Source organism: Pongo pygmaeus, chromosome 2 (genome assembly GCF_028885625.2).
Source record: "Pongo pygmaeus isolate AG05252 chromosome 2, NHGRI_mPonPyg2-v2.0_pri, whole genome shotgun sequence".
NCBI lineage: Eukaryota > Metazoa > Chordata > Mammalia > Primates > Hominidae > Pongo > Pongo pygmaeus.
The window spans coordinates 208,049,002-208,070,667 of record NC_085930.1 but is presented as its reverse complement, the minus strand read 5'-3'; the positions used below and the strand labels follow the sequence as shown (position 1 = coordinate 208,070,667).

The 21,666-nt window shown below is 51.5% G+C and overlaps 1 protein-coding gene across 1 annotated transcript; it reads right to left on the bottom strand.

Moving 5' to 3' along the window:
- Window positions 1-17,756: 17,756 nt before the first annotated feature.
- Window positions 17,757-20,414, bottom strand: LOC134739142 (putative uncharacterized protein FLJ44672). The gene is made up of 3 exons (XM_063661432.1): window positions 20,378-20,414; window positions 19,473-20,184; window positions 17,757-17,952 (listed from the first exon to the last, which is right to left on the bottom strand). Exons 1-3 carry the CDS (start codon window positions 20,412-20,414, stop codon window positions 17,757-17,759), a joined length of 945 nt encoding a protein of 314 aa, XP_063517502.1.
- Between the last annotated feature and the right edge of the window lie 1,252 nt (window positions 20,415-21,666).

The following is a 21,666-nucleotide window of genomic DNA, read 5'->3' as shown; positions in this document are numbered from 1 at the left end:
ATTTTCGTTTCACTAAAAACTTCCTACTTCACCGTAAGACAAAAAAAAATAATAATGAACCTATAACTATTACTAAAATAGTATGGCACGGAAGATACGTTTCCCAGTAGGTGATACGTTACAAACAAGAAGGCACTGGGCAATTCATTGCAGGTTTGCACACCGCTCAGATCTTACTGATTTTGGCATTTATCTAAGAGGTTTCAGAGTCGTTCACCTAATCTAGAAATGGACATCGTATGCATAAAAGTTTTAAAGAGATTTTTAAGCGTGTCTGTTATTAAGCACATAAATATCACAAAAGGAAATCATGCCTCTCCAAACACGATTTACCAAGGATCTGGGAGCCCTTAGCATTTTCCCCCACAGCGTTTTTGCAGGCAGCTCCCGAGTTGCGCTCTCCGACGAGGCAGCCCCACTTTTTCTCCTTCTCCCAGTCACAGAGGGGACAACGTGCAGCTGCCGCCACCGGCCAGGCCACTGTCACCGCTGCCGTCGCCGCCGCTGCTTCAAAACCATAGCTACTACTGCGAAGAAAGGGTTACTCCTCTCTTGGAGTCAAGTGGCTGCAAACTTCACCTGCTTTTCATGTACCTTCTCCTGCAAACTTGTACGTCCTTCCGTGCAGAAGGAGCAAGGAAAACCATTACCAGCATCACAGGGAACATCATAATGAAGGACACCCCCGGAAGGTAAGACCTGCGAGTTATTCCGAAATACGATCTTAATCCAGATGGGAACCACCGCTGCCAGCAGATCCTCCCCCCCACCCTCCTCTCGGTTCCCATCAGCGAGCGGAGCCCACGCTGCCAGGGAGGGCGGCTGCAGCAGCCGCTGGCATGTGCGAGGTGGAGGTAAAGTTTGACAAATGATGACCACTCTGGGAAGGGGAAGAATCTAGGCAGCCAAAAATCCGCGCGGGGTGTGCTAGGGAAGAAGGCGCGCCGGAAAGCGCCACGTACCTTGCTGGGGTGCCAGGCGTGGAGGCTGAGGAGAGAGTCGGTGGAGGTGGCGGGGCGAGAGTCCAGCCCTGGCCGCGGGCTCCCTCCCGGGGCGAGCGGAGCCGCCGCCGCCGTGCCCGGGCGCAGGGCCGAGCGGCCGCCGCCTCGCCAAAGGCGCTGGCAACGCCACTCACTTGGCCGGGGGAAGTTGGGCAGCCTCCGCCGCGGCCTCGGCACCCGGCGAGAGCAACACGTTTAGTTTGGACTTTCCAGCTCCCGTCCAGGCAAATCCACACTCACGCACACGCGCGCGCGCGGACAGCCTCTCAGAGGCGCGCGAGCCGGCCCCGGTGGCTCTCTGGTCGCGTCTTGCTCTCTCCCTCGCTCTTATTGGCGCGGAGGTTATTGTTTTATTTATTTATTTCCTCCTCCCGGCTCCATCCCCCCTCCCCGCGCCTCCTTCTCCGGCTTCCCCTCCTCCTCCTCCCCCCCCCCCCCCCCCGTCTGCGGGACCGGCCGCGGCGGTAGCTCCAGCTGCAGCGTGGCGGAGCTGAGCGGCGGGACCCGGCGGGGGCGCACCGGGTGGGGGCGCGGGGCCGGGCGGGCGGGGGCGGGGTCGCGGGCGCGGGGCCGGGCGGGCGGGGGCGGGGGCGGGGCGGGGTCGCGGGGCCGGGCGGACGGGGACGGGGGCGGGGTCGCGGGGCCGGGCGGGCGGGGACGGGGGCGGGGCCGGGCGGGCGGGGGCGGGGGCGGGCGGGGACGGGGTCGCGGGGCCGGGCGGGGGCGGGCGGGGGCGGGGCGGGGTCGCGGGGCCGGGCGGGCGGGGACGGGGGCGGGGCCGGGCGGGCGGGGGCGGGGGCGGGCGGGGACGGGGTCGCGGGGCCGGGCGGGGGCGGGCGGGGGCGGGGCGGGGTCGCGGGGCCGGGCGGGCGGGGGCGGGGTCGGGGCGGGGGCGCGGGGCCGGGCGGGCGGGGGCGGGGGCGGGGGCGGGGGCGCGGGGCCGGGCGGGGGCGGGGGCGGGAGCGGGGTCGCGGGGCCGGGGGGGGCGGGGGCGGGGTCGCGGGGCCGGGCGGGCGGGGCTGGGGCGGGGCGGGGGTGGGGCGGGGTCGCGGGGCCGGGCGGGCGGGGACGGGGGCGCGGGGCCGGGCGGGCGGGGGCGCCGGGGCTGCCTCCTTGGCTGAGGTGAGGGAATGTGGGGGAGGCGAGGGGAGGACGCTGCCGCCTGCCGCACTGTGCTGTGCCGGGGGCACCCAGCCGGGTGCTGCCGGGGAGAAGCGGGGCGAACCCCGCGCCGCAGCCGAGGAACTGCGCGAGGGGCGGCTGGCTCGGCGCGCCCGGACCCGGCTCCCTCTTCCGCCGGCCAGGCGAGAAGGCTCAGTCGCCTCCTAGCCACCGCCACCCCGCTTCCTTTCCCGCTGTCCCCGGGGCTCCCCACAGCCCCTCGGGGACGCTCGGACGCGCGCCGCCACCGTTTATCCACGGAAGACAGGGGTTTGCATTTGTGAATGGTGGTTTCAGCGCTACGCGGTTAGGCTGCCTCCACTTTCCAGCCGCCGCTGCCCCGACTCTGGGGAAAGGCGCAGCCACCGCCGGGTGGGGCGGGCTCAGGCCTCCGGGGCAATGAAGTGGGAGTCTGCGGACCACGGCCCCCGGCGCGAGTTGGGGTGCCTACGTGACCCTCCAGACCCACCTACAAGAGCCAGGGCGGCAGTGGCTCTGCTGCTACCATTCGCCCCCAAAATGAGCTCTAAAAGGGCAATTGACCGCTGTTGCCACGGTCTTTCAGTCACGGCCTACCGGGCTCCCAAACCTGCGGGAGACGCGACCTGAAAGCCGGCCGCCGTCCCCCACCCCAGTTACCCAAAGGCCGGGCTGGGAAGAGCCCGGGGCAGAGACCCGGAGACCGGTGGGCGGCTCTCTGCTGCCTGCCCCGCTTCCCAGCGGCTTCTCCAACGCCAGCCCTTCCAGGCTTCCCGTTAGGTAAACCTGTTTTGGCTTTTTTTTTTTTTTTTTTTGTCCTTTGGTTTGCTATTTATTTATTTTTAGGAATTCATGATTTCAGTCACGAAAAGGGGAAAACTTAAAAGGAAGTAAGTCTACAATATCTGCATAAATACAGCCGGTTAACTAAGCAGCATCACAAAGGCTGCAATGTAAATCTCATGCCTTGGATTTGGAGGCAGGTTGGTTTCCTCAGCGTTTTGCCCGCCGAAGTCCTCACAGCCTTGGACTGCATTGTACAAGGTGTATAGATACAGGAGGATGGTGACACTGGAGTGCTTGCCCTGATCCGTCACAGTATGCTTATGTATGTAAACGGTGCTTTCCTTTCTATCCAAACCTTCCAATTTCCCTGAAATTTATTCATTAGATATGCATTTCTTAGTCTTCTGGATCTTTTCTCAGAAATCCACCGTTAGGGGTACAAATCCTACTTAAGGAGCCGGTTTTACATACTTGACATTTTCCTTGACATCCCGAGTAAGCCCCCCAGAGGTCAGACGGGGAACAGGTGAGGCCAGAAAATGGGAGAAGGTGGGAAAAAAAATGTTTATCTTTTAGGTGGAAAAACAATGTTTATCTTTTCAGCATGTTGTAGTTCTCTTGCCCCAGCATAATAATGTGTACTAGCCATTTTCAAAGAAGGGAAACAGGAAATGCCCATTGCTGGACCTGTAACTACTCCCGTACTCATGAAACACCGGCTTATTACTGAGAAAAATGGCCACTCATAATTCAAGACCTTTATTGAATGGAGGAATCTAGAGATAATATCCAAAAGGCAGTAAAGTGCCTTACTGGTCAGCTGAGTGGCGGACATGAAGATGTGCCCGTCTCTGATGACATCTGTGCCAGTGAGATAGTAAGAGTTTCACTCAAAATCTGAAAGAACCACGTGCACTTTTAAAGCCAAAGCTTTGGAAGCACATGTATTTCTCCAGAATTATTGTCCCCTGCTTCAGAGGTAGGCAGCCTCTAACATAGGGAAGTACCTATCTGATAATGATAGCTTCGATTGTGTTTTACATAGAACGTTTTCTGTATACACACACACATATACACGCACACACACACATATATGTGAATCTAACACGCATGCACACATATGCATGCACACATATATACATATGTATCTAACACACATACATACATACACACATATACAGGCACACACACATATATACATATGTGTCTAACATATATACGTACATGTATATATACACACACACACACACACACACACACACACACGTATTCCCCACCCCACCACCATAGTTTGAACAACTCTTAAAACAGCATACTTTTTCTAATTTTCTCTTAGGGAATGCAGCTGTTCTCCTTGTCCCTCCTCCCCATTTCCCCACAGACTTGCACCCAATATGCTTCTCTTCTCCAGTGTCCAGAGGTAGCAGTGTTCACTGAGTTTTGCAATCCACATTATGATGGCTGTATTCACTCTTACTAGAGAAACACACATTTGATGCTGGGAATGATATTGACTCTAGATGCAGCAAACATCATTGTCACAGTTATTAGATGGAGAAAAGATGAAACCAGGAATTGATTTCATCATCATAGTAAAGAACTGACTATTGTATAATGTCTGTTTTCTGGAAACATCATCTGTTTCAATGATTGTGTTTATGTTTGTACCTGATTCATAGAAATTTAAAAATCTGTGTAGGGTGAATTAAAATTCGAATACATAAACAGGGTGGATAGCCTGTGTCTTTGTTACGGTCACTGGATCAGAAGGAAAATGACATTAAACACAGGTAGTAAGGGATAACTGAATGTTTTCAGAGGTTATAGTCAGAAATACCAAAAATATACTATCTTTATGTAGAATATACAAATGTATAACTGCATTGAATTGATTAAATTTATTTAAAAATATGATTTCATTTCTTAGTAAAGGGATGGAAAATAAAAGGACATAGAAAGGTTCTGAAGGGGACAGAGGGATGAAAGTTGTGACTGTAAGGGAAGGAAGCTGCAATGGTGGTAGAGGAGAGGCACGATAAGAAGATAAGAAACATGGAGAGAAAGAAAAGTATGAGAATCCCTTGATTTCTGGCCGAGAACATCAGCAGTCATCAGAAAATCCCTCTTAAACCCTGCTTAATATCCTGAATTTGTGAAAATTTGCCTAAACAGTTAAGTTGCTTGTGTTACCACTGATAGAGCTACGTCATACAGGAGAGTGAAACCAAACCAATAATTCTCACTTCCACAGTCAAGAACTTCACTTTTCCCACTTTTTCATAAAAGGCACACTGAGTCATGAATGTATATGGTACAATAATTTTAGTTCAATTTTTTAAAATTTATGAATGCACGTTGGCAAGTCACATAACTCCATCTTGTACAGAGTCCCTACTTGTAATTTGCAACCGGTGATCTATTTATTTGTGTTTGTGTGTACATATGTATGTGTATGCAGACATATTATCAACATCTAACCGAAGGCACTGCAGTGTGTACATCTAGGTTACACATATGGAAACTGAAGTTCAAAAATAAAAATAAAAAATCTGTATTATTTGTCCCTGCTGGTAAAAAATATGTAAGCATTGCAATTTTGAATACCTAAGGTTAATACTAAACCATTTGCATGTTAGAAAATGACTACCAAAAAAAAAATCATTTAAAAAGGTGTTCTTGGCTGGGCATGGTGGCTCAAGCCTGTAATCCCAGCACTTTGGGAGGCTGAGGAGGGCGAATCACGAGATCAGGAGATTGAGATCATTCTGGCTAACACAGTGAAACCCTGTCTCTACTAAAAATACAAAAAAAATTAGCTGGTCCTGGTGGCCGGCGCCTGTAGTCCCAGTTACTTGGGTTGCAGTGGGCCGAGATCACGCCACTGCAGTCCAGCCTGGGGGACAGAGTGAGATTCCATCTCAAAAACAAACAAACAAAAAACAAAACAAAAAAAAGATGTTCTTGATCTATAATGTGTTTCGTCTCTTGCTTCTCCAAATTCTTCAGCATTTATCATTATGGTGAATCTAAAAAAAAATCACTAACATAATATACTCATTTTTGATACATATTTGCACTTTATAAAACATAGATTTTCTAACTCTCCTATGTTCACTTTGCTTGTTAGAGTATACCCTCCACCACCATCCCCATCTCAGCTTTTTTTTTTTTCCGGGTGTGGTGTCAGGTGCCTGTAATCCCAGCTACTCAGGAGGCTGAGGCAGGAGGATTGCTTGAACCCGGGAGGCAGAGGCTGCAGTGAACCGAGATCGCGCCACTGCACTCTAGCCTGGCGACAGAACAAGAATCTATCTCAAAATACATAAATAGATAAATAAATAAATACAGTCAACCAAAGGAGTGGGGAAACATTTATTTAAAAACAGAAAAAAGTCTCATGAGACATACAAACGAAGACAGTGTTTCAGAAATTACAGAGATTATGGTTACAACTCTGAGAAAGATAGAGTGTAGGAGGAAAAGAGAGAAAATGTGAAGATAATCCTTGAGAATAGCTTCACTGAGAAAGCAGTAATAAGACCAAGGAAAGGTGCGGCCAGAGAAGCAAGACAAGGTGGAAAGTGAGTAGCGTCATAGAAGCCCATGCAGTGAAAGAAAGCAGGGTCGCTATTTGGAGACTTCAACTATCCTACACTTGCATTAAGAAAAATGAAACGAAAAACCCACTGCTTTTAAAGTTTCTTCCATGACTTCAGAGAGAAATTCTTGTGGACTCTCTGGGAAATGTCATGACTCAAGGCTTGAGCTAATTGATGGAAGAGGATAGCAGCTGGAATAAAATACAAATTATTTTAGAAGTTTTACTGTCAAAGAGAAGGGAATTCAGTGAGGATGGGAGTTACAGAAGATAACAAACATAAGAAAAGTTACTTTATGTAGTTTTTGTGTTTTGTTGTTAATGAGGAAATATTAGCATGTGTGTCAGAAAAATGCTGGTGGAAATTTAGAGATTAAAATGGAAAAAAATAGGAGGGAAAATACTTGGCTTTTTAAGTGGATGTTTTATTTATTTTTGATTGTTCAAAGTCTGATAATGTACACACTTACATGCTTGCCAAATATAGTTCATTTGTTTAAGTAAGAGGGAATAACATTTATTAAACTGTTGAATGTTTACTATATTCCAGCAAAGTTACACAGGTTATCTCATTTGGTGATTGAAAAATTCCTAAGAATATCTGCTTCAAAATGTTGTCATGAGAATGCAATTATCAACATGTAAAATGCTTAAAATAGGTCCTAGCATGTTATAAGCAGTACTACTATAGTTATAATTAATAGCAATTGTAGAAACAATATTTTACACTGCTTTCTTTTATACAAAACTGGAGTTCAAGTAATTTAATAAATGGATCTGCATTAATGAAAGAAAGTAAATTAGAAATTACTTTGAAAGAAACTAAATTAGAATTCTGTCTCAGGTGTGTCTGACTCCAAACCCCACTGTGTTTCAGGAGGAACGGATTCTGTTAAACATCTTAAGGAGAGTGTCACAGTCATAGGCCTAGTTCACGGACAGGGACAGTCTTCTACAGACTTAGTAGAGGAGTTGAGTTTATCAAAAGCAATGAATAATTCAAAACCCAATTCTTAGATAAGGTTATGGTTATTAAAAGAGAATACAAGGTAGGAACAAAATGTCAGCAGCAAAATGGGTAACCAGGATGAGCACAAGTTGGAGTCATTAGTAGTCAGGGTATTGCCTAATATTGGTGAGGTGCTCCTTAAATTTCTTCTGCTAAAATGTTAGATTTTTTTCCTGGAGGCTAGAACTATCCTACACTTGCATATGGGAGGCAAGCAAATTTAACTTTTAGAAAGAATGGCATGCAAATGGTAAGAATCAGGTAAGGCATTTAATACTAAAAACTCAGTTATTCAATCAAGTTAAACAGAATAATCCTAAATTCTTTAAATGTTTATGTAGTGCAGTTTGCAATATACTGAATCACTGATCCTTGGATCTTAGGGCATTATATCAATTTATATATATACAATCAATCAATCCATATATGGTCAATTTTTCATAAAAAAGTAATTGTTATTAACCACAGAAATAAGCACTCAAATAGAAACCACATGTAGTTACTGTATTCTTAATTTTGGAGACTTTAATGACTTTGAAATATTAATTTATGTATTTATTTATCCTTCACTTCACAAACATTTATTATAAAGTACCATTCAGAAGCCAGTATGTTTGGAAATAAATAATGAGCTGGCTCTCACCTGTAATCCCAGCACTTTGGGAGGCCGAGGCAGGCCAGTCACGAGGTCAGGAGATCGAGACCATCCTGGCTAACATGGTGAAACCCCATCTCTATGAAAAATATAAACAATTACCCAGGCGTGGTGGTGGGCGCCTGTAGTCCCAGCTACTCGGGAGGCTGAGGCAGGAGAATGGCGTGAACCTGAGAGGGAGAGCTGGCAGTGAGCCGAGATCGTGCCACTGCACTCCAGCCTCGGCAACAGAGTGAGACTCCATCTCTAATAATAATAATAATAATAATAATAATAATGAGCTGTATACCTGTAAGAAAGATGGAGTATTCCAGAGTGAAAAAGCCATGCACTTCAGAATTAGGAATTATATACCATCACATAACATATAGATTACAAAAGTAATACAAGAAGGATTTGCAAATGAAGTAATGTATTCTTTCACACTGAATCTAAGATTTGTATATATAATTATATAAATAATTATATCCAATTAGAAAGGTTAAAAAAGGCAAATATAACAGTTATTTTAAAATCCCAGGGACTGTGTATATACGTGTTTATTAAAGAAGCTGTCAAAATTAACCTTTTAGAATTGTAACTGAATGCAAGTCCAGCTGCTCACTGCTCGAGGGCCAGAATACAAGAAGCAAAGTGTAGTGAAAGGAAAGCAACTTCATTCAAATGCTAGCAGTTGGGAAATGGTCAGGTTCTTGCCTCCAAAAGACCATTTCAAATGTTAGTCTTGGGAGAAGGGGTTTAAAAGGGAGAGACTTGGTATGGAAACCAGCAGGAGAAACGCAGGGTGCAGGTCTGAATATCTTGTTCCAAAGGCTATCTTGAGTCACCGTCCACCTGGAGTGCTGGCTGGACCATCTCGGTTGTGGCTGGGTTGTAGATTATCTGTCCTGAGGCAATCTCCTTGTTGGGGAGAATTCCGCAGCTGGGCCTCCTTGCCTGGCTTGTTATAAAATTAGACCCTGGAATTTCTTAACAAGCATGCAGTTAGATAAGTGTGTATGGTGCAAGGGACTGTCTGCTGGGAAACAGGGAAGCAGAGTTTCGAAGTACATTTCAAGGCTTTATCTCAAGGCTAAGAAAAAATATTTCTACAATCTGTTTCAAGGTTACATCTTAAGACTTGAGAGGAAAAAAAGGGAAAAAAAAGGTTTAAAATGAATTTCAAAGTTAAAATACTTGGTTACAAAATTAAATAAAATGCATTCACATGGGAACATCATCTTCGATATACGCACAAACACATATGCACATAAATTTTCACTGCTATTGATGTTTACTATCTACTCATTTAGTATAAACGCTTGTTTCAAGAAAGATTAAGTGTTAAAAATCATAACTTTATCTGAGAGATGAATGGGTTAAGGCTAATTAAGTACTTCATTAAAGAAAGAGAACATACTAAAGTATTAATTATATTTAAAGCCTCAAACAATATACTTAAATTATGTGCTGAGCAGTTTTTTTTAAATGAGTAAGTTACAAGGCTTGTTTAGAGTAAAAAATAAGAGTGTTTTATCTATCGAAATCAAATTTTGCTAAGGCAGTTTCTAAAAATGATGAGCCAAGAGGCTGTTATATATTTTAGCAAATGTTATATTTATGAAACAATAACAATGCCAATTTATGTTCTTTTCTGTGCTTAAGTACTAGATATAATGTCATGTAGGTCAGATGAAGGATATTTATATTTAAAGGGTTCTGGCATCTCACTGGTTCTCAGTATAGATAGAAAGATGTTAACTAATTCTAGACTTTTAAAATTAATTCAGGGATAACCAACCATACAACAACTATTGAGTTTATAATTTCCAATTCAGCAGAGAAAAAAATAATAAACCTAATAATTGGAAATTGACTAAATGTCTTCATAAAGACAGAGATTTGTGGAATTCAATTTTTTAAAAAGTTCAACTATATAGTTGCTTTTTATAAGGAGTATAACTAAAATGTAAGGACATGAAACTCAGCTGCCCACCTGAGCTGCTCATTCCCAGCACATGGCCAGTGAGGACATAGCGAGTGACGAGGAACACATGGTCATCCATGAGGAGGGGGTGATGATGTCATTGCTGATGACGGCTTTAGCACCACTGACACTGATCTCAAGTTCAAGGAGTGGGTGACCGGCTGAGAGTGGGGACAGCTCTGGGGAGGAGCCAGAGGGCAACAAGGGCTTTGGTGGGAAGGTATTTGCACCTGTCATTTTTTCCTCCTTTACTCCTGCCGCCCCTTGCTGGATCCTGAGCCCCCAGGGTCCCCCGATCCACCTGCAGTTTTTGGCAAAGTCTATGGTCCCACCCCGTCCTCCTCCTACACATACTCGGATGCTTCCTCCTCAACCCTGGCACCCACCTCCTTCTTACTGGGCCCAGGAGCCCTCAAGCCCAGGAGTCTGGTCAGGGCAGCAGAGCGGGCCCCCTACGGCCCCTACCCCTGGGGATGGGGGCCCAGGGACGCCTTCCAAGGCGACCTGTTTCCTCCCAATGGATCCTGCCACCTTCTGGTGCAAGAGACCTGAAAGTGTGGGCGACCTGGAGCTACCAGGCCCCTCAGTCATTGCGGTCCCTCCCAACACTAAGGCTTTCCTAGGCAGGAGCTGGGCTGAGCCACCCAGGGGGCAGAGCCTGAAGAGGAGAAACTGACTGGGCTTTGGGGGTCAGGGCAGAGGGAACACCACGGACATGGATCCCACACTGGAGGACCCCACCACGCCCAAATGCAAAATGAGAAGATGCTCCAGCTGCAGCCCAAAGCCCAACACCCCCAAGTGTGCCATGTGTGATGGGGACAGCTTCCCCTTTGTCTGTACAGGTGGAGAAGCTGAGGGCAGGCTCAGGGAACCGGAGACCGAGAAGGCGCTGTCCTCTTCACTGCACACGCCCTGGACCAGTGCCGGCCCTGATCATGCAGCTCTTCCAGGCCCACTGCTTCTTCCGGTCCACTAGGCCACAGCCGCCCTCCAGGCCCACTATGCACACATCTTCCCCTCCAAGGTTTGTTCTGCCCCTGCCCTGACTCCCAGCCCTGCGGGGGTCCTGACCCCACCTCACCTGGCTCAGACTCTGACGCTGCCCTGGCTGCCCCACCACTGCCTCTGCCCGAGAGTCACGTGAGGCTGACAGTAGGGGCAGGGGCAGCAGTGGTGCCAGTTGGGGGACGGTCCAGTGGGAGAAGCCTCAGCCTCGCGGGCTGCTCTGTGGGATTGATGACTACATGATCTTCTGGGCACCTCACGGATCTTCAACTGCAGATGAAATGGATGCTGGTGGTGGGTGCAGGGCCGCTGGGAGCCACTGCATGGGTCCCAGAGGCTGGACTAGGGCAGGTGCCAACTGAAGCTGCTGGGGCAGCATGGGCAGGATGTTCTGCACACAAACCTTGGAGAAGAAGATGTGTGCATAGCGGGTCCACTGCTGCTGCCCCTGCCCTGACTCCCAGCCCTGCCTGACCCCATCTCACCCTGCTCAGGCTCTGGCGCAACCCTGGCTGCCCTGCCACTGCCTCTGCCCCAGAGTTGGGGCCTGGACAGCCTGGCTGGAAGGGGACACCCCAGCCCTGCCTCAACACCTGGGTCCCTCCATAACTACCACAGGCAGGTGGGTGACCCCAAAGAAGATCCCAGGACTCACAGTACCCCCTGAGAACAGGGACAGTATGTGGGGGTAGCAATGGAGGGCAGGATGGTTATCTTCTGCCGGGTAAAGCCATTTAATCCTTTCAGTTTGGGTGGGATGGAATAAGGCCTGCTTCAATTTTTTTTTTTTTTGGAGACACAGTCTTGCTCTGTCGCCCAGGCGGGAGTGCAGTGGTGCAATCTTGGCTCACGGCAACCTCTTCCTGCCAGGTTCATGCCACTCTCCTGCCTCAGCCTTCCGGGTAGCTGGGATTACAGGTGCACGCTACCACATCCGGCTAATTTTTGTATTTTTAGTACAGACAGGGCTTCACCATCTTGGCCAGGCTGATTTTGATCTCCTGACATCGTGATCCGCCTGTCTCCACCTCCCAAAGTGCTGGGATTACAGGCGTGAGCCACCATGCCTGGCCAAGGCCTGCTCCTCTTATATACACCCCCCACCCCTGCAGCTGTGCCAGGGGAAAGCTGGGCAGTTTCCCTCCTCTGAGCCCCTGTACATACCATGAAGTGTGGGACCTTCAGAGCTTTTCACTTTTCGGAAAATAGCTCCTGCTGGGGCTACAAGATGGAGTGTGAAGAGGGCCTTGGGCCACAGGGAGGCACCTGTGGAACAGGGGGAGTTCATGCATCCCTTCTTTCCCCAGAGGGGCTGGACTCAGGTGAGTATGGGGGTGGGGGCTCCTGCACTTTGACACAGGCAGCGGGAGGGTTTTCTCCCCATTCCCTCTGCACTCTCAACTTGAGTTGTACTTTTTAAGAAAGTGATTCACCCTGCCTTTGCCCCCTTCCCCAGAACAGAACACGTTGATCACGGGCGATATTTCTTATTGTGCCAAAAAGTTGCCATGACCGTCATTAAACCTGTTTAACACCAAATAATAAGGAAAATAAAATAAAAAATTCGGGCTTGGGGCAGAAACTCACTCCAAATAAGTTACCTACCAAAATATTTATATAATGGTGGAAATATTCCAAAATTTCATATTTTGGGATTTATACACAAAAGATAAAAAAATTAGAGGCCAAGAGGCTGCCGGAAGGGAAAAACGGGGCCTGGAAAGGCCGTTGTGAGGAATGAGCTGGGCCTAAAGAGGCCACTGGCAGGCGGGAGCTGGGCCTGCCGAAGCGGCCGAAAAGCAGGAGCTTGGGAATGGGGAGGCCGCAGTGAGGCGAGAGCTAGCTGGGCATGGAGAGTCTGCCGTGAGGCCAAGAGCGGGCCCGTGCAGGCCTTCGGGAGGCAGGAGGCCGGGCCTGCAAAGGCCGACTGGAGGTCAAGTTCTGGGCCTGAAGAGGCCGCTGAAAGTCAAAACCAGGGCCTGGGAAGTCCGCCGAGAGCCATGAGCTGGGCTGGGCCGAAAGAGGCCACTGGGAGGCAGGAGGAGCTGGGCCTGGAGAGACTGACTTGAGGAAGTTTTTTTTTCTTTTTAAAAAATTTTTATTTTATAGTGGCAAGAAAATTAGCATGAGGTCTACCCTCAACAAAAATTTAAATGTAAAATACAGTGTTGTTCACTATACGAACAATGTTGGGTAGCAGATGCCTAGAAATTTTTCAATTTGCATAACTGAGATTTTATAACCATTGATCAGCAACTTTCCATTTCCCCTTTCCCTGGCCCTTGAAAACCACCGTTTATTCCATTTTTTTTGACCTAATTGACATTTATAGCATGCTTCATACAACTGCAGAATATACATTCTTTTTTTTTCTTCTTCTTCTTCTTCTTATTATACTTTAGGCTCTATGGTACATGTGCGCAACGTGCAGGTAAGTTACATATGTATACATGTGCCATGCTGGTGCGCTGCACCCACCAACTCGTCATCTAGCTTTAGGTATATCTCCCAATGCTATCCATCCACTCTCCCCCCACTCCACAACAGTCCCCAAAGTGTGATGTTCCCCTTCCTGTGTCCATGTGTTCTCATTGTTCAATTCCCACCTATGAGTGAGAATATGCGGTGTTTGGTTTTTTGTTCTTGTGATAGTTTACTGAGAATGATGATTTCCAATTTCATCCATGTCCCTACAAAGGACGTGAACTCATCATTTTTTATGGCTGCATAGTATTCCATGGTGTATATGTGCCACATTTTCTTAATCCAGTCTATCATTGTTGGACATTTGGGTTGCTTCCAAGTCTTTGCTATTGTGAATAATGCCGCAATAAATATACGTGTGCATGTGTCTTTATAGCAGCATGATTTATAGTCCTTTGGGTATATACCCAGTAATGGGATGGCTGGGTCAAATGGAATTTCTAGTTCTAGATCCCTGAGGAATCGCCACACTGACTTCCACAAGGGTTGAACTAGTTTACAGTCCCACCAACAGTGTAAAAGTGTTCCCATTTCTCCACATCCTCTCCAGCACCTGTTGTTTCCTGACTTTTTAATGATTGCCATTCTAACTGGTGTGAGATGGTATCTCATTGTGGTTTTGATTTGCATTTCTCTGATGGCCAGTGATGGTGAGCATTTTTTCATGTGTTTTTTGGCTGCATAAATGTCTTCTTTTGAGAAGTGTCTGTTCATGTCCTTCGCCCACTTTTTGATGGGGTTGTTTGTTTTTTTCTGGTAAATCTGTTGGAGTTCATGGTAGATTCTGGATATTAGCCCTTTGTCAGATGAGTAGGTTGTGAAAATTTTCTCCCATTTTGTAGGTTGCCTGTTCACTCTGATGGTAGTTTCCTTTGCTGTGCAGAAGCTCTTTAGTTTAATTAGATCCCATTTGTCAATTTTGGCTTTTGTTGCCATTGCTTTTGGTGTTTTAGACATGAAGTCCTTGCCCATGCCTATGTCCTGAATGGTATTGCCTAGGTTTTCTTCTAGGGTTTTTATGGTTTTAGGTCTAACATTTAAGTCTTTAATCCATCTTGAATTGATTTTTGTATAAGGTGTAAGGAAGGGATCCAGTTTCAGCTTTCTACATATGGCTAGCCAGTTTTCCCAGCACCATTTATTAAATAGGGAATCCTTTCCCCATTTCGTGTTTTTGTCAGGTTTGTCAAAGATCAGATAGTTGTAGATATGTGGCATTATTTCTGACGGCTCTGTTCTGTTCCATTGATCTATATCTCTGTTTTGGTACCAGTACCATGCTGTTTTGGTTACTGTAGCCTTGTAGTATAGTTTGAAGTCAGGTAGCGTGATGCCTCCAGCTTTGTTCTTTTGGCTTAGGATTGACTTGGTGATGCGGGCTCTTTTTTGGTTCCATATGAACTATAAAGTAGTTGTTTCCAATTCTGTGAAGAAAGTCATTGGTAACTTGATGGGGATGGCATTGAATCTGTAAATTACCTTGGGAAGGATGGCCATTTTCATGATATTGATTCTTCCTACCCATAAGCATGGAATATTCTTCCATTTGTTTGTATCCTCTTTTATTTCCTTGAGCAGTGGTTTGTAGTTCTCCTTGAAGAGGTCCTTCATGTCCCTTGTAAGTTGGATTCCTAGGTATTTTATTCTCTTTGAAGCAATTGTGAATGGGAGTTCACTCATGATTTGGCTCTCTGTTTGTCTGTTATTGATGTATAAGAATGCTTGTGATTTTTGTACATTGATTTTGTATCCTGAGACTTTGCTGAAGTTGCTTATCAGCTTAAGGAGATTTTGGGCTGAGACAATGGGGTTTTCTAGATATATTATCATGTCATCTGCAAACAGGGACAATTTGACTTCCTCTTTTCCTAATTGAATACCCTTGATTTCCTTCTCTTGCCTAATTGCCCTGGCCAGCACTTCCAAAACTATGTTGAATAGAAGTGGTGAGAGAGGGCATCCCTGTCTTGTGCCAGTTTTCAAAGGGAATGCTTCCAGTTTTTGCCCATTCAGTATGATATTGGCTGTGGGTTTGTCATAAATAGCTCTTATTATTTTGAGATACGACCCATCAATAGCTAATTTATTGAGAGTTTTTAGCATGAAGGGTTGTTGAATTTTGTCAAAGGCCTTTTCTGCATCTATTGAGATAATCATGTGGTTTTTGACTTCAGTTCTGTTTATATGCTGGATTACATTTATTGATTTGCGTATATTGAACCAGCCTTGCATGCCACGGATGAAGCCCACTTGATCATGGTGGATAAGCTTTTTGATGTGCTGCTGGATTCTGTTTGCCAGTATTTTATTGAGGATTTTTGCATCAATGTTCATCAAGGATATTGGTCTAAAATTCTCTTTTTTTGTTGTGTCTCTGCCAGGCTTTGGTATCAGGATGATGCTGGCCTCATAAAATGAATTAGGGGAAGAGCCTCGCTCTTTTGCCCAGGCTGGAGTGCAGTGGCGCTATCTCGGCTCACTGCAAGCTCCGCCTCCCGGGTTCACGCCATTCTCCTGCCTCAGCCTCCCTAGTAGCTGGGACTACAGGCGCCCGCTACCGCACCCGGCTAATTTTTTGTATTTTTAGTAGAAACGGGGTTTCACCATTTTAGCCGGGATGGTCTCGATCTCCTGACCTCATGAAACGCCCGCCTCGACCTCCCAAAGTGCTGGGATTACAGGCGTGAGCCACCACGACCGGCCTTGACTTGAGGAAGTTTTGCACCTGGAGAGGCTGCCGAGAGGACAGAGCTGGGCCCGGGCAGGCTGACTTGCAGCTCTTCCAGGCCCACTTCCAGGCCAACTTGAGGATGACTTGGGCCTGCAGCGGCTGCCGGGAGGCCGGAGCTGGCCCTGGAGAGACCGACTCAAGGGCAGTCTGGGCCTGCAGAGGCCGCCAGGAGGAAGAGCTGGGCCTGGAGAGGCCGACTGGAGGAAGTCCAGTGCCTGGAGCGGATGCAAAGGAGCAAACGCTAGGCCGCGAAATGCCACCGTGATGTCCCAGCTTGGCGTCCGGGAGGCAGGAGCTGGGCCTGCTGAGGCCGCCCCAAGGTGGGAGCCTGGCCCGAGGAGGCCACGGCGCCAGGCAACAGGTGGGCCTGGAGGGCCCACTGTGAGGTAGAGGCCGGGCCTGTAGAGGCCAACGGCAGGCAGGAGCTGGCACCAGAGGGGCCCTCATTGAGGACGCGTTGCGCCTGGAGAGGCTGCCGGGAGGCCAGAGCTGGGCCTGGAGAGGCCGACTTCAGGACGATTTGGGCCTGCAGAGGCCGCTGGGAGGCCCAAGCTGGGCCTAGAGGAGCCCACCAACAGGACGCCGTTTGGGGCCTGGAGACGGTTTCGGAGGGCAGGAGCTGAGCCTGGCGAGGCCACCGTGAGGCCTGAGCTGGGCCTGGGGAGCTTGGCTTCAGGAAGTTGTGGGCCTACCAGGGCCGCCGGGAGCTGGGCGGGAGCTGAGTCCAAAGAGGTTGTTGGGAGGCCGGAATCGGGCCTGGAGACGCAGCCGGGAGGAAGAACTGGGCCCAGAGAGGATGCCGGGAGGCTGCAAGTGGGTCTGGAGAGGCCGACTTGAGGAGGCCCAGCCTCTGCCTCCCTCATGGTGGCCTCTGCAGGCCCAGCTGTTCCTCCTGGCTGCGTCTCCCAGCCCAGCTCCTGACTCCCAGCAAGCAAGCTCTTTTGGCTCAGCTCCTGCTGGCGTTTGTAGGCCCCGAAGTTTCTGCAGCCAAGCTCTTCAGGCCCACGTCCTGCCTCCCGGTGGCCTGTACAGGCCCAGCTCTGGCTGGAGAAGAGCCTCTGCAGGCCCCGCTGTTGCCTCCCAGGCGCCTCTCCAGACCCAGCTGTCGTCCCACGGTGGCCTCCCGGGACCAAGTCCCTGCCTGCCTCCCGGCAGCCCGTGTGCAGCCCAGCTCCTCCCTCACGGTGGCCTGTTCAGGCCCAACTCATGCCTCTGGCACCCTGCCCAGTGGTGTCAGCCCCTGCCTCACACTGGCCTCTCTCACGCTGAGAGAGGTCCTCCATCACGCTGGCCTGTTGAGGCCCAGCTCATGACTCCGGTGGCCTCTCCAGGCCCAGCCCCTGCCTCGCGGAGGCCCTCCAGAGGCCAAGCTCATGCGTCACGGCGGCCTCTCCCGGCCTGGCGTTTGCTCCCTTGCATGCGCTCCAGACCCTGCACTTCCTCCAGTCAGCCTCTCCAGGCCCAGGTCTTCCTCCCAGCGGCCTCTACAGGCCCAAGTCGTCCTCAAGTTGGCCACCCCAGGCCTGGAGAGGCCGCCGGGAGGCAGGACAGGACGACTTGACGACAGTCTGGGCCTGCAGAGGCCACGGGGAGGAAGAGCTGGGCCTGGAGAGGCCGACTGGAGGAAGTGCAGGGCCTGGAGCGCATGCAAAGGAGCAAACACCAGGCCGGGAGAGGCCGCCATGACGCATGAGCTTGGCCTCCGGAGGGCCTCGGCGAGGCAGGGGCTGGGCCTGCGGAGGCCGTCCCGAGGCGGGAGCCTGGCCCAAGGAGGCCACGGCGAGGCAAGAGATGGGCCTGGAGGGCCCACTGTTGAGGTAGAGGCTGGGCCTCTAGAAGCCGCCAGCCAACAGGCAGGGGCTGGGCCTGGAGAGGCCACCAGAGTCATGAGCTGGGCCTCAACAAGCTAGCGTGAGGGAGGACCTCTGTCAGCGTGAGAGAGGTCCTCTGAGAGGGGTCCTCTCTCACGCTGAGAGAGATCCTTTCTCACGCTGAAAGAGGTCCTCTCTCACGCTGAGAGAGGTCCTCTGACAGGTCCTCTCTCACGCTGAGGTCCTCTTTCACACTGAGAAGTCCCACCGTGAGAGAGGACCTCTCTCAGCGTGAAAGAGGCCAGTGTGAGGCAGGGGCTCACGCCTCTGGGCAGGGTGCCAGAGGCATGAGTTGGGCCTGAACAGGCCAGCGTGAGAGAGGCCCTCTGAGAGGGGTCCTCTCTCACACTGAGAGGTCCTCTTAGAGGGGTCCTCTCTCACGCTGACAGAGGTCCTCTGAGAGGGGTCCTCTCTCACGCTGAGAGAGGTCCTCTGAGAGGGGTCCTCTCTCACGCTGAGAGAGGTCCTCTGAGAGGGGTCCTCTCTCACGCTGAGAGAGGTCCCTTCTCACGCTGAAAGAGGTCCTCTCTCACACTGAGAGGTCCTCTAACATATCCTCTCTCACACTGAGAGAGGCCAGTGTGAGGCAGGGGCTCACGCCTCTGGGCAGGGTGCCAGAGACATGAATTGGGCCTCAACAGGCCAGCGTGAGGGAGGACCTCTCTCAGCGTGAGAGACATCCTCTGAGAGGGGTCCTCTCTCAGCGTGAGAGGTCCTCTGAGAGGGCACTCTCTCACGCTGAGAGAGGTCCTCTCACAGGTCCTCTCTCACGCTGAGAGAGGTCCTCTCACAGGTCCTCTCTCACGCTGAGAGAGGTCCTCTCACAGGTCCTCTCTCACGCTGAGATCCTCTCTCACACTGAGAGAAGTCCTAGCGTGAGAGAGGCCAGTGTGAGGCAGGGGCTCACGCCTCTGGGCAGGGTGCCAAAAGCATGAGTTGGGCCTCAACAGGCCACCATGAGGGAGGAGCTGGGCCGCTCGCAGGCTGCCGGGAGGCAGGCAGGGAGTTGGCCCCGGGAGGCCGCCGTGGGTCGAGAGCCGGGCCTGGAGAGGCCCCTGGGAGGCAAGAGCGGGGCCTGCAGAAGCTGTTCTCCAGCCAGGACTGGGCCAGTTCAGGAACCGGGAGGCAGGAGGTGGGCCTGAAGAGCTTGGCTGGAGAAAGTTCGGGGCCTACAAAGGCCAGCGGAAGCTGGGCAGGAGCTGAGCCAAAAGAGCTTGCTTGCTGGGAGGCCAGAGCTGGGCCTGGAGAGGCTGACTTCAGGATGACTTGGGCCTGCAGAGGTTGCCGGGAGGCCCAAGCTGGGCCAGGAGGAGCCCACCGACCCGACGCCGTTTGGAGCCTGGAGACGCCGTCGGAGGGCAGGAGCTGAGCCTGGAGAGGCCACCGTGAGGCCTGAGCTGGGCCTGGGGAGCTTGGCTTCACGAAGTTGTGGGCCTACCAGGGCCGCCGGGAGCTCGGCGGGAGCTGAGTCCAAAGAGGTTGTTGGGAGGCCGGAATCGGGCCTGGAGACGCAGCCGGGAGGAAGAACTGGGCCCAGAGAGGATGCCGGGAGGCTGCAAGTGGGTCTGGAGAGGCCGACTTGAGGAGGCCCAGCCTCTGCCTCCCTCATGGTGGCCTCTGCAGGCCCAGCTGTTCCTCCTGGCTGCGTCTCCCAGCCCAGCTCCTGACTCCCAGCAAGCAAGCTCTTTTGGCTCAGCTCCTGCTGGCGTTTGTAGGCCCCGAAGTTTCTGCAGCCAAGCTCTTCAGGCCCACGTCCTGCCTCCCGGTGGCCTGTACAGGCCCAGCTCTGGCTGGAGAAGAGCCTCTGCAGGCCCCGCTGTTGCCTCCCAGGGGCCTCTTCAGACCCAGCTGTCGCCCCACGGCGGCCTCCCGGGACCAAGTCCCTGCCTGCCTCCTGGCGGCCCGCGTGCAGCCCAGCTCCTCCCTCACGGTGGCCTGTTCAGGCCCAACTCATGCCTCTGGCACCCTGCCTAGAGGCGTGAGCCCCTGCCTCACACTGCCCTCTCTCACGCTGAGAGAGGTCCTCCATCACGCTGGCCTGTTGAGGCCCAGCTCATGACTCTGGTGGCCTCTCCAGGCCCAGCCCCTGCCTCGCCGAGGCCCTCCAGAGGCCAAGCTCATGCGTCACGGCGGCCTCTCCCGGCCTGGTGTTTGCTCCCTTGCATGCGCTCCAGACCCTGCACTTCCTCCAGTCGGCCTCTCCAGGCCCAGCTCTTCCTCCCAGCCGCCTCTACAGGCCCAAGTCGTCCTCAAGTTGGCCACCCCGGGCCTGCAGAGGCCGCCGGGAGGCAGGACAGGCCGACTTGATGACAGTCTGGGCCTGCAGAGGCTGCCAGGAGGCAGGACAGGCCGACTTGATGACAGTCTGGGCCTGTAGAGGCTGCCGGGAGGAAGAGCTGGGCCTGGAGAGGCCGACTGGAGGAAGTGCAGGGCCTGGAGCACTTGCAAAGGAGCAAACGCCAGGCTGGGAGAGGCCGCCGTGACGTATGAGCTTGGCCTCCGGAGGGCCTCCGCGAGGCAGGAGCTGGGCCTGCGGAGGCCGTCCCGAGGCGGGAGCCTGGCCCAAGGAGGCCACGGCGAGGCAAGAGATGGGCCTGGAGGGCCCACTGTTGAGGTAGAGGCTGGGCCTCTAGAAGCCGCCAGCCAACAGGCAGGGGCTGGGCCTGGAGAGGCCACCAGAGTCATGAGCTGGGCCTCAACAAGCTAGCGTGAGGGAGGACCTCTGTCAGCGTAAGAGAGGTCCTCTGAGAGGGGTCCTCTCTCACGCTGAGAGAGGTCCTTTCTCACGCTGAAAGAGGTCCTCTCTCACGCTGAGAGAGGTCCTCTGACAGGTCCTCTCTCACGCTGAGGTCCTCTTTCACACTGAGAAGTCCTACCGTGAGAGAGGACCTCTCTCAGCGTGAAAGAGGCCAGTGTGAGGCAGGGGCTCACGCCTCTGGGCAGGGTGCCAGAGGCATGAGTTGGGCCTGAACAGGCCAGCGTGAGAGAGGCCCTCTGAGAGGGGTCCTCTCTCACACTGAGAGGTCCTCTTAGAGGGGTCCTCTCTCACGCTGAGAGAGGTCCTCTGAGAGGGGTCCTCTCTCACGCTGAGAGAGGTCCTCTGAGAGGGGTCCTCTCTCACGCTGAGAGAGGTCCTCTGAGAGGGGTCCTCTCTCACGCTGAGAGAGGTCCTCTGAGAGGGGTCCTCTCTCACGCTGAGAGAGGTCCCTTCTCACGCTGAAAGAGGTCCTCTCTCACACTGAGAGGTCCTCTAACATATCTTCTCTCACACTGAGAGAGACCAGTGTGAGGCAGGGGCTCATGCCTCTGGGCAGGGTGCCAGAGACATGAATTGGGCCTCAACAGGCCAGCGTGAGGGAGGACCTCTCTCAGCGTGAGAGAGATCCTCTGAGAGGGGTCCTCTCTCAGCGTGAGAGG

Bases quoted from the DNA above. Each gene is read 5' to 3' on its own strand.
- LOC134739142 (XM_063661432.1), bottom strand. From the start codon at position 20,414: ATGCAAGGGAGCAAACACCAGGCCGGGAGAGGCCGCC. The intron at 20,185-20,377 runs GTGACGCATGAG...GGGCCTGAACAG, and splicing joins CCAGGCCGGGAGAGGCCGCC to GCCACCGTGAGGGAGGAGCT. The intron at 17,953-19,472 runs AGCAAGCAAGCT...TGGCCTCTGCAG, and splicing joins AGGCCCAGCTCTGGCCTCCC to GCCCAGACTGTCGTCAAGTC.